General features: G+C 46.8%; 1 protein-coding gene across 1 annotated transcript in view; it reads right to left on the bottom strand.

Moving 5' to 3' along the window:
* Positions 1-13,164, bottom strand: part of LOC308364520 (disks large homolog 2-like) — a gene marked incomplete at its 5' end in the record, with an annotated part of 149,047 nt that overhangs the window by 43,996 nt on the left and 91,887 nt on the right. Inside the window, 3 exons of the mRNA XM_080837654.1 lie at positions 6,079-6,219; positions 7,491-7,550; positions 12,693-12,858. Of these exons, the coding sequence (XP_080693780.1) occupies positions 6,079-6,219; positions 7,491-7,550; positions 12,693-12,858 (367 nt within the window). The remainder of the gene's footprint in view (positions 1-6,078; positions 6,220-7,490; positions 7,551-12,692; positions 12,859-13,164) is intronic.

Raw genomic sequence — 13,164 nt, 5'->3', positions numbered from 1 at the left:
TTGCTGGGGAACCAGACATTTCTGCTGGAAATGGCAAATGCAGGAAGAAGGCTCACATGACTCCTGACACCTTAAAATGTATGAATGTTCAATTTGAGATTTGCAAAAGTCTCCCTAAAACTTTCCTGGAACAAATAGGGCAGACTGCAAATTCAGATGCTGTATTAAAAAATAAGCCTCAGTATACCCCAACATTATAGTATTTATTTCATGTCACCTCCTGTTACCGTTTTTCCATAGACCTTGAAGGTCTGCAGCTCTGCAACGGTAAAAATAATGTACCATTGAAAAGGTGGAGCCTTGCCTCTTTGCAGAGGCCAGTTAGAAACAACATCACATGAACAAACTAGTCAGACCTCGTAAAGATGCATTGCATGTTTGGCCTGCTGCTGTCGTGTCAGTCATTGACTAATGTTTCTTGCTGTGTTTTATGTTTTTGTTTGTTTTGTTTTTGTTTCCTGCTATATTTTAAGTCATGTTCACCAGATCATCGATTCAATTCAATTCAATTCAATTCAATTCAATTCAATTCAATTCAATTCAACTCAACTCATAAATTCAATTTGATTCAATTCAATTCTATTTATATAGCGCCAAAACAATACAATTTGAGATCTGCCTAAATGATCTTTGTTAGGTCTCAGCAGAGCAGGTGAATATCCGGCACTGTAGCACCCAGTATGGCTGTTAATAGTCTCTCCCCACACAGAGCTGGATACTCCCTGCAATAATTAAACTCTGAATAGCATCAAAGGCCAATGAACATTGATGCGTGTTTCTGACCACCACACCGTAATAGTTTACCAACGGCTGTAGCCATCTTAAAATAGCCACACATTGATGCGGGTTTCTGTCCACCACACCATAATAGTTTACCGACGGCTGTAGCCATCTTAAAATAGCCACACATTGATGCGTGTTTCTGACCACCACACCGTAATAGTTTACCGATGGCTGTAGCCATCTTAAAATAGCCACACATTGATGCGTGTTTCTGTCCACCGCACCGTAATAGTTTACCGACGGCTGTAGCCATCTTAAATAGCCACACGCTCTTCCTCCGCACCGCTGGAGCGGAACCAACATGCGCCCATTTCGGCTGGGCATGGAAAGGACTCCTCCTCCTCGACTCGACACTATTAAGCTCCGATCAATCAGTCGGTTCGACGCCATCGCCGTGGCATGACACGGCACACCACACACTGAGCGGGCTCGGGCTATTCTGGCACCGCCGCAGTGAGGAACGCCTCTCTTCCAGAGTGGCCTCTCCCCGGAGAACGGCCGGGAATAACATCCTCAGCGGGAAGTTTGCTGCTGTGCTACTTTCACACGTACGTGAGAGGAGGAGTGGCCTCGCCTCTGTAAGCACGGAGCGTTTTACTGTCAGTGACCTACATAACCTAACCCTGTCCAGAACAAACGCTTTCCAAAAGTAACGTGTTTGAGATGGAGAGAACAGGGGGAGGCAGGGATAGAAAGACAGGAGAGAGCGAGAGAGAGAGAGAGAGAGAGAGAGAGAGAGGGGGAGAGAGAGAGAGAGAGAGAGAGAGTTTCTGGCCGCAGGGAAAACCGCTGACACAGCTGTGCTACTGTATGACATCATCAGGCTGCTCACCTGAACTCCACTGCATGTGTGTGTGAGCTGTGAGCCTGCAGTAGCATGAAGCCACTGGACTGTGAAACACACACATCCAGCCCTGTGCTTCCTCACTTTTCAGGAGAGCAAGCAAACAAGCAAACAAACAAACATACAAACAAACAAACATCAAGTATTAAAAAATAAACAGAGGTAACATCAGCAGAACAGAAGAGTTGTCACCAGCCGACAAAACTCCTTCCCCAAGGCAGATGAGGCGAAACAGTGTGCAAGCCACCATGTAAATAAAGTTCACAGACAAACCACTCCATGTCCACAGAGAGGGCTTCAGGACTGCTCCTTGCTACTGAAAGAAGTGCGAAAGACCGGTTCCTGAAAGGTGTGCAAAAGACCGGTTCCTGAAAGAAGTGCAAAAGACCGGTTCCTGAAAGGTGTGCAAAAGACCGGTTCCTGAAAGGTGTGCAAAAGACCGGTTCCTGAAAGGTGTGCAAAAGACCGGTTCCTGAAAGGTGTGCAAAAGACTGGTTCCTGGGGGGCACAGTGGCGAAACCAGTAGCCCCGACCATATTCGGGCTTCATGCCCATGGAGGACACAGGTTCAATTCCGGCCTGATGTCATTTTTTCCTCTCCACTCCCTACCTCTTCTCCCTCTCATTTCCTGTCCCACTCTTCACTTCAACTATCAATTAAAGGCCAAAAAGCCCCCAAAAAACTCTTTAAAAAGACCGGTTCCTGAAAGGTGTGCGAAAGCCCGCCATGCTGCGACAACAAGGCGCCGGCCGCCCAGAGGGGGTGAGGGGAGCTCTGAAAGACTGTGTGTGTGTGTGTGTGTGTGTGTGTGTGTGTGTTTCTGAACGACTGGGCCTCTGGATCCCTCTCATGCTGAGCAGCTGATCGATATCTGTTATCGGAACAATTCCATTATGTACACCAACTCTGATAATGACAGCGCTGGCATTCTGCGAAGCTCGAAGCCAAGCAGGGGACTGCATCGATATGCACATTGCCTCTGTGGGGTGCGACTGGCTGCCCTTTTGGCAGCAGCTCAAGTCAATACAGCCACTTTAACACCATCTCCACGACACTGGAGACTGACTTGCTAATCAGGCAATGGACTGAGCTCATGCACTCAGCTGCCACACCCAGTAACGGTCGTTTAGATGAAAAACAAAAGACAGACTGATTTGATAACCCGTACTTGACTGTTTTGAGGAACCTTTCTTGGTGTACGGCACAATTCATGTCACGAGTCACTTGCTGCCAAATGTGCTGCACTCTGGACTCATACGCATCTAATTAATTTGATTTTGAACGCACTTTTCATTCAAAAGAATCTCAGAGTGCCTACATATTAGAAACTAACTATAACTAATGCAATACAATAAAAAAAATAGTTAACATAAGCATAAGAGCAAAAAAGAGCTAAGCATAAGCAGAGAGGCAAACAGTCGAACTCTTCCAACAGTATCGCACCCTTTGGTGTAAGACTCCCTTGAACTTTTGGATTATGCAGGGGGGGTGGGGGGTGGGGGGTGGTGCTAAGGGGGGGTTAAAGAGACAGTTTGATTATTTGCCGGTTCAGTAGAGCAGACTGTTCACAACAGCATCGTCTCTCCAGGCTCTAATTGAATTAGAAACAGGAAACTGGCTATGTGTGCGTTCAGCTCCTGCCACTGCTGAGGGCACAGAGCAGGCCTCACAGGGGGCTGGGGAGGAGGAGATGAGATCACACCGCAAGGCACATCGTTACTTTATATTACAACAACCAACGTGTCCCCTGGAGTAATGAGCCAATGGGATAACTGGGAATACAGAGCGATGAGATGCCGAGTTCAGGAGAGGGCGTAATAACAGAGCCTGACTGCAGTAAAACGTGCCTGACTGCAGTAAAATAAGATTGGGTTTTGTTCACAGGCCAGGCTTGTTACAACGTATGGGTTGGAAAAAGCATTGTAACAAACTGTATGTGTGAAGGATCAATACTTGGGAGCTTGTGTTGTTTAATTAATATTGTACGGTTACGAGTGTTGTTGAGGTATCATGTCAATAGGAAGATACACAAACCATGCAATACTGAGAGCAGCAAGATAAAAAATATACTGTTGAAATGTCCAAACCTCACAGTAAGGCAAATATAGTTTCTGCTCTATTGCTGAAGCCAACAGATGCTGAGGCACTGACCACAACACGGAAATCAATATGTCTTCAGTTTAGTCGCCATGACGCAGGCTGTAACATGAGGCAACAAACAGTCTACCATACAAACAGCCACACCCATCCAATGGCCCATCCTCATCAGGAGTGCAGAACCTTCTCACCATGATGTGTGCTCTCAGACGCAGGTCAGGAATTATGACACAGGATTGGAGGAAACCCACAGCCTTCTGCCAACCAATCATCATAGACCGTCAAGAAGCACAAGGCCGTTAGTCCCATGTCCTTCCACGTCTGAGAACATGTCAAAAACTGCCACTGCGAATCAAATTATCTGCAACTGATGTTATCATCGCCATGCTGTCGCTCGATGCAGCTTATGCAACGTATCTATTTCTCCCTCCAAAAATGTTGGAACTAGTCTCGTCTCGGTTTTGTTTTGTTTTGCCTGATGTGGTATGTTACACTTCACCCAATAATTCACTTTCAGAAGAATTCTTCATGAAAGCTTGCAACGTATCTATTTCTCCCTCCAAAATGTCGGAACTAGTCTCGTCTCGTTTTTTTTGGTTTTTCCGGATGTGGTATGTTACACATCACCCAATAATTCACTTTCAGAAGAATTCTTCACGAAAGCTTGCAGCGAGCGGCTCTCTCCATTCATCTTTAATGTGAGTTGAGTGACTTTCCACGTCAAATGTTTTGAAAACATTCCCAGGATGCATCTGCATGAGGCAACTGACTGCACAATGAGTGTCATCAGACCGGACCGTATTCTGACGATACACTTCAAGACACACGCAACAAGAGCATGCAAACACAGCCCATCACACACACACACACGCACGCACGCGCACACACACACACACACACACACACACACACACACACACACACACACACACACACACACACACACGCACACACACACGCACACACACACACGCACAAGAGCATGCAAACGCAGCCCATCACCATGTCTTTTATCTGAAGGGTTTATCTGAAGACATGAACACACTCAGACTCTCCACATAGCCACATCAGGAAGACCGCACACATCAGTAAGAATATACACAACTAGAAACAGTAGGCAGAGTAAGATTATAGATCACAACACACACACGCACACACGCGAACACACACGCACGCACGCATGCACGCACGCACGCACGCACGCACACACACACACACACACACACGCACACACGCACACACGCACACACGCACACACGAACACACACACACACAAACATGAACAAAAACACTTGCGTACTCCCTCTGAGGTGTGTCTCACAGGGCCCAGGCTGTATGTTTGGTCAGTAACTTTGTGACATCTTAAATTGATTAAAGCTACTGACCATAATCAATTCATTTAAACTAGCCAGGACAAGATTCGATCCTGGGTCAACTGCTTGGAGGGCAGCGATGCCTAGCACTGGACCACCGCTCCACTTGAACACCAGGAAGGGGGGGGGGGCTGTTAAAGCACTATTGACACAGATCTGTAGCAATAGTGCCGATCTCATCGCCACTGAATTCTGTACCAAAAGTCACTCCAATAAAAAATAGATGTACACGCATCACAAAGCCTTTTGTCACTTTAAAGTGAAAGCCCCATATAGAGAGTAGGGGTGTAACACAAGGTTCACACAACAAATACACTACGGTCGATCCAATCAGAATTAGGATGCAGGAAGCACTCAACACAGGGAGACAGCTACGGGCACATTTCCCAACGGCCCCGACCTTGAAAGAGCTCCAGTCAATATACATCAACAGATAGCAACAAATAAACCCTAGGACTGCTGGTGCTCTGTAAGGGGGGGGGGGGGGGGGGGTGACAAACGGATCATCATTTTACAAACGGTCACAGCTGATGCAGTACGGACAGCTTTCACATCAAATACAACATCGAGTCATCAGTTACAGTAAGCATTGCATGCATTATTTAAAAAAAATAAAATGAAAAATAAATCCTAGTTGTTCAGGATAACTCTCAGAATTGCCTGATGTTTGACAGTTCAGTTCTAACGCTCCTAGACTGGACATGTGAAGACGATAAGGAAGGGGCACAGCACTATACTCATGCAACCATGCAGAACCATCCATGCTGCAATCACTGGTGAAAGGTTCTCTGTATGTAGAACCCTTCTCTTCTCTGGCACATTGTTCTGAAAGGAAGGGGTGGGAGGTGGGAGCGAGGGGTGCATGCGGGCGGGCTGGCCAGGTAAAGGGCAGGGGCGGTGGGCATGGCATGCAGCAGGCAGAGGGGGTGTCGGTGGTGGTGCTGGTGGTGGTGCTGGTTGTGGTGCTGGTGGTGCAGTACCTGGTGATGTCGGCGTCTGGGAGCAGGCCTAAGTGGTAGTGAGGGAAGGGGGTGGTGGGTTGCTCCAGGGGGGAATAGAGGCGGGGAGAAGGTGCGCGCTCACACAGTTTGTTCACAGTGCTGTAAACTGGCTCAGGAGGCCTGGTGACAAGAGACAAGAGAAGCAGCAAGACAAAGAGAGAGAGAGAGAGAGAGAGAGAGAGAGAGAGAGAGAGAGAGAGAGAGAGAGAGAAGGGGAGAGAGAGCAAGAGAGAGAGACAGAGAGAGAGAGAGAGAGAGAGAGAGAGAGAGAGAGAGGGGGAGAGAGAGAGCAAGATAGAGAGAGCGACAGACAGAGAGAGAGAGAGAAAGAGAGAGAGAGCGAGAGAGAGAGAGAGAGAGAGAGAGAGAGAGAAGGGGAGAGAGTGCAAGAGAGAGAGAGAGAGAGAGAGAGCGGTTACGTGGTTAATGTTAGTTGTGGAGAGAGAAAGAGAGAAAGAGAAAGAGACCATGGGCAGGGAGAAAAGCGGGAGAAGTGTACCTGTAGCACGGGAGAGGTAAGAGGGGGGTTCTAGTTCATGATTAGTAAATTAGGGCACTGCAAAATAAGGCTAACAATACTGGGTTTTTGTGGGACTTTACTGTCTCGTACACCTCTCACATGCTCTCCTTGAGGGAGGCCCTACTCTGTGCTCACAGACTCCATCTTGTTTTTGAAATATCCGTCTAAAGCTCTCGAGAATTTTCGGGATCAAGAAAAAAACAAAAAGAATGGGGCCACCTCAAAGTCTCTGTGTCAGCACTTCACTGCCTGTCCTCCTCTAAACCGTCCGCACAGGACCAACATCTCAGCCAACCACAGCAGCAGTGCCAGAAGAGACGTGTCCAACATGAAGCCTAGTAAGAGCAGCCAAGAGTGCTGGTCTGCTCAGGCATAATATATGACTCTTCAGGTGTCTGACCTGATCCATAATGGATGTTAATGTTTGGGGAAAACCTCTGACTTTCGGTTTTAATTTAAGTTCTTTTGTCCATGGTTTTCACCATGGTTTTCTGCCTCTCTCTCCCCATCTCTCTCTCTCTCCCTCTCCCTCTCTCTCTCTCCCCATCTCTCTCTCTCTCTCTCTCTCTCTATCTCTCTCTCTCTCTCTGTTTCTCTCTCGCACTGCTGGAGCACTGTGTTCAGGGAATCTTCATGCAGATTGCAAAGCATTCTCAGAAGTGAGTTAAGTTATTTCTATTATTGATATGACTTCATTCCATTACTGTTTTGATACTGTTTTTAATGGCTGATGGGAAAACGGACAAGAACTGTGTGCGAATCTTAAGTGGAAAATCACCAGAGAGACACAAAGTCTGTTAGGAACAAATAAAGCCTCGACTGAAAATAACTCTTCCACAGAATTCAGTGTCTGTTCCCACAAGACTCTCACCTCAACTGGAAGTGCTGGGAGTCAAACCTGTGACCCTCCCCATCATCTATCGAGGCATTTCTGATTGGAGAAAAAATATGTCATTCATACAGACAACCAATGACGTCTTTCACGAAGTGTGAAAATAGTTATGCAATCCAAACTGAAATGTACTTGTGTTAAAATATCTGTTGATACACCTACAAAATGTATACGTAGATAATATATGTCTGAAAGTTGATCATTTTGACAACATGACGGACGGTAAACATCTAGACAAGCCAAGCAGGACAACACCACAGAGTGAGTGACAAACAACAGTGGGATTTGGCGAATGAAAACTGACACACACTGAAACTGAAAAACAGACCACATGCCAACAAAGCCCTCACACCCTGCGTGTGGAGATTTGCAGTCAGATCCCTGCTCTTCCATACACCTGGTCATCCTAAAGCTACTCTATAGGACCGTACGTCAATCACCTACTTGTGTTATGGACTGGGGATGTGGGACTCTAACAGAGGAGCCGCCGGCTGCTCTTGGTGTCGTGGCTGGTTTGCGGTGCACGCAGTAGCACTGGCCTGTGTTGGAGGCAGGGCTGCATTAACCATGCCTCTGCTCTGGCCGATGATCTCCGTGGCTGGCTGTGAAGGGTGGCCCACTTACCACCCATGTCTCATGGCTCCGGCTCGTGACTCGTTCTCCTCTGGCCTCTCGACTTCTCCTCTGGGCTCGGGCCCACAGCAAACCGCAGTACACCATGGAGCCACCTCTATCCCTGTGTCCTTGTCCCTTTCCTCTCCTCTCCTCTCCTCTCCTCTCCTCCCCTCTCCTCTCTTCTCTTCTCTTCTCTTCTCCCCTCTCTTTTCTTCTCTTCTCCTCTCCTCCTCTGATGAGAAATATGGTTCCTCATTTTTTCACCTTGCTCTCTCTCTTTTTCTTCCCTAGCAAGTCTTTTCTGTGTCAACTCCAAGTGAATTTACTTCAAAAACCCTGAGACATGGGGGTCCAATCGAAGGGCTCAGCGATCTCTTGCAGGTGTTCATCTTCACGGTGTTGGTGTGTGAACATGTCAGACGGCGTTAGGAGCTTAAGAGCCAGCCAGGCATGCTGCAAGCAGCTGGAAGCCAGAGAGAGTAGCACTCTCAGCCAACCCCACCACCTATCTCCCTCTCTCACTCTCTCAATCTCTCTCTGAGGCATTTTCTTTCTCTTTATCTCTCTCATCCTATCTGATGCTTGCTCTCTCTCTCTGTCTAATGCTTTATTTCTCCTCTCTCCAGGGTTGACACCGATTGGCCAGCTGACAGCCAGAGATCACCGCGTGCCGTTCGGCAGCCAGGCAGGGCGCGGGCACCACAGAGGAGTGACATCCTAATGCCGAGTGACATCCGGACCGTGGCAGAAGCTATAGTGCCATGCTCCGCTCTCAGCCAGACAGGGAAATATAGGACAGGTCATATATGTTTCATAGGGAGTCCAGAGGAAGCATGTGTGTATATGGCAATTTCATGTTCTCCCTACATGTTCCAAGCAGATACACAGAAACTGAATTACATTTTCTGAAAACATTTGTACTGTTTGAATGTGAACTGTATATGTATTCTGTCAATGTGAACAAGCTACCTTAAAATAGAGTCCCTGAAAATAGTGATGATGAGTTCATCCCAAAAAGTGCCATTCAAACAATCCCACATTGTGAGGGAGTGTTGTTATCACGAATATCAGCATAGCTACAGCCCAGTGTTCTTATCGCGAATATCAGCATAGCTACAGCCCAGTGTTGTTATCACGAATATCAGCATAGCTACAGCCCAGTGTTGTTATCACGAATATCAGCATAGCTACAGCCCAGTGTTGTTATCACAAATATCAGCATAGCTACAGCCCAGTGTTGTTATCATGAATATCAGCATAGCTACAGCCCAGTGTTGTTATCATGAATATCAGCATAGCTACAGCCCAGTGTTGTTATCATGAATATCAGCATAGCTACAGCCCAGCTGTGGGCAGTCGACAAAACATAATCTGGCTGCTTGTTAGTTCATTAAATCAGAGATGTTAAGAGTAAACTGTATCACCAGTGTAGTACTGAGAAACTGAGAAATCTCTTGAGCAATTTGACACCACAAAAACCCTTCTAGTGAACTGCATATGCAATGAAGCCATTTAAAATGAACACCGTCTGTCTTAAGTATTAATCAGTTCCCTACTTACAGTCCCCAATTTGATTAGGATGATCACTCAAAAGCAAAATTGACCACAACTTTTTCACTCCAAAATTGACCACAGCCATGAAAATGAACCACAGGTGCGTATCAGCAACCTTAAACACCACCAAAGAAGCACGGCCAATCAGATCGTCTTCATTTTCGACCTGGGTCACCACACACACTTCAAAGGTTGCCTTCTGAGCCTGCCTCAGTGTGGAGCCTCGCAGCCCAAGCCCCAGCAGAGGAGCTGAGGGTGCGTTGCTGGGAGACCGCCCCACTCACGCCACCAAGGCATTCATGGAGGTCATATCAAATTGGGAGCTGTGGTGGTGGTGGTGGAGGGGGCTGGGAAGGAGATGACCCTTCAGTGACCCCGTTCTGAGTTTAGGGGCTCTCATCGAGGCTTCCCCAAACAGCCAGCCATATTCATCTTTCATGCGAGACCTGTAGCAGGCTGGACAAAAACCAAGAGGCATGGAGTTAGACCACACAGACCAGTGTGGACTTAGACCACACAGACCAGCATGGACTTAGACCACAGAGACCAGTGTGGACTTAGACCACAGAGACCAGTGTGGACTTAGACCACAGAGACCAGTGTGGACTTAGACCACACAGACCAGCATGGACTTAGACCACAGAGACCAGCATAGACTTAGACCACAGAGACCAGTGTGGACTTAGACCACAGAGACCAGCGTGGACTTAGACCACACAGACCAGCATGGACTTAGACCACACTGACCAGTGTGTCAAAATCACTTCATAGTAGTTTCACAACTCTGCAGCTATATTATATTATATATTACCGATATTAAAATATAAATTAAGTGTGCAGCTTTCATTTTTTTCCACAACATTGTTCTAGGCTTTCAGTGGCTTTCCTCGGCTACTGTAAGTGAAGTAGATCAGAAGACTAAACCTGAAGATTTGCCCATCCAATGAGAAGCACCTGGTCCACATAAACCTCTTAGCCTGAGAGAGGGACGGTCTTTAAATCCCCCTGTTAAAAAGCTTAGTGAGGGGGTCACCATCTCCAATCCTTCAGTGGTTTTGCTTTCTGGATAAGACACTACTCAAAGGGGCAAAGTGTAGGGGGGTGGGGACAGACTTCGCGAAAGACATTCATAAAGTTTTCAGCAACCAAAAGGCTTGGGACACTATGAGACATTTAAAGAGTGCAGACGAGCAAGGGGGGCTTTTAGAAACTGCAATGCTCTCTGGGAAAGAGAGATCTGTGTGAAAGTTGATGGGATTGAATTTCGACTTGAAGTTGGCATTAGGCTGAGTATGCTGAAATGTAGCCAAGAGAAACCGAGAGAGACAGCACACTCCTGCCCGAGTTGCCCTTATTGTAATGCACGGCGTCGACAATTGCTTGCCACACCATTTAGGAAATGACGCCTAGCAAATGCAAATAAGATGCAAATGTATCAGGCTCTGACGTGTGCACCATGACCTACTTGCATTCTTGTTGGTGCATGCAAAAACACATGGAGTCTGAAGAAAGACAGTCATGTAGTATGTCTACTGTAGCCAAGAGGACAGGCCTCGCTTTAGTTTCTAGTCATTAACACCTGTCAACATTCATCTCCCCTGCAGAGCACTTTCACCTGGGATGGAGGGAGAGTATAAGGCCAGAGAGGGATGGAGTGTCTTTAAGAGAAAGAGAAAGCAGTGGCACCTATCGCTCATTTGCCAATCACGTCAGTGATATCATGTCACTGTGTGGGGGGGTCAAGGGTCAAGTTACCTCGTCAGAGAGGGCGCCCTGATTCTAGTTTGTCAGCTAAGCAGGCTACTGCCAGGTAAGGTGGAGACACTCAGAAGTAAAAGATGGGGGGGGGGGGGGGGGGAATCTATGAAATAGCACACCGCTAACTTGCAGTACAGCACTAATTAAGTTGGTAAAATCAGTAAGAATATAATATGAAATGCTACAAATAAACCACAACTCGTTCTGTGAGTATATAGTTTCACAGACTTATTGTTGCATGTTTTTTTGGTTTGTGTGATTTCACTGAAGGGGGGGGTGTGGAGTTGCCGCCCAGGGCGCCATTCTAGTTTGAACCGCCACTGGGACTAAGAGAACGAGGGCGAGGGAGTTCAGACGAAGAGGATGTGCGAGAGTGTGTGAGGAAGTGGAGTCTTCTAATGAGAACAGGAGAGCGGGGTGCAAACTGTGCTGACGCTGGGACTCCGTAGAGGAGCTTCCGCTCAGAAAAACAAACCTGCCCTGCAGAAAACACACGCTTCCCCAAAACAGCTCGCGACGTAAAAATAAACTCCATTACCATCTACTATCGTAACAGGCATTTTAAAATAAGCCACAGTAGCTCAGACAAATACAATTCGCAAGGGTGGTGGAGATAGCGATGTTCTGATTTTAAGCCCAAAAGCACACAGAGCATTCACTGAGTGAAGCACAGTAAAACAACAGCCAACTGTGCGGCATCTGATGTTATATATGTATCCACAGAGAAAGATAATAATAAATAATATAAAATAAATAATACATGAAATGTTCTGACGTTTAGACATCAGCTCTGAAGGTACAGATTTCTTATTTCGAAGATATGGCGGGAAAAAAAACTAAATCAGAGTTGTTTTAGGCAAATGTGTAGCTGAAATCATAAATGTATTCTCAGAGGACTGCCAATTGCACAAAACTCAAATAAATCATATGCTCTTAAATAACAGTTACAGTTACAAATCAGTTGTAACTCAGTTACAGTTACAAATCAGTTACCACTCCACTGATAGGTGACAGGGCGGGTTGATCGTAAACATGGCAAGACAGACAGGGAGAGGATTGATGAAGAACCAGACAGGAACTAGACTCAGGACAGAGACAGTGAAGGGGCCAAAAACTCAAAAGCAATCGCATCTCAGACGGCGACGACATTTTCAGATTGCCTTTGGGTTTCCGCCTAACATGAGGAAGGGGTGGACACTAGACAGACAATCTACCTGTGGGGCACTGGCGTCGGGTAGGAGAGGAGGTAATTACCGTAAGAAGGAAAAACCATCCAACCTGTTAATGTCCTCTTCCCCGAGCAAGTGTTTGGGGAGGGGGGAGTACCTTCCTGGAGAGATGGGCGGCATACTGGACTTGTACTCCATAGTGCCGTTGTTGCCAGGGGAAGAGATATGGTTTTCCATTGCTGGATTGAACGCTGGAAGAGAGACATCACACACACACACACACACACACACACACACCCACACACACACACACACACACACACACAAACAGACACGCACATAAACCCACACACACACACACACACACACACACACACACACGCACATAAACCCACACACACACACACACACACACACACACACACACACATATTGTCCCTGGATGATGATGGCCCATATTGACCAGCAGCACCACCACCAATCGTTTCCATCATTACAAAGTGCAAAGGTGGCTGCTAGTGAGCCTACAATATGTATGTGAGCAGAAATTGCAAATA

The sequence above is a fragment of the Sprattus sprattus genome (genome assembly GCF_963457725.1).
Source record: "Sprattus sprattus genome assembly, chromosome: 1".
Classification (NCBI taxonomy): domain Eukaryota; kingdom Metazoa; phylum Chordata; class Actinopteri; order Clupeiformes; family Clupeidae; genus Sprattus; species Sprattus sprattus.
Note: the sequence above shows the minus strand (reverse complement) of the source record. Positions and strands in the feature narration are given on the sequence as shown.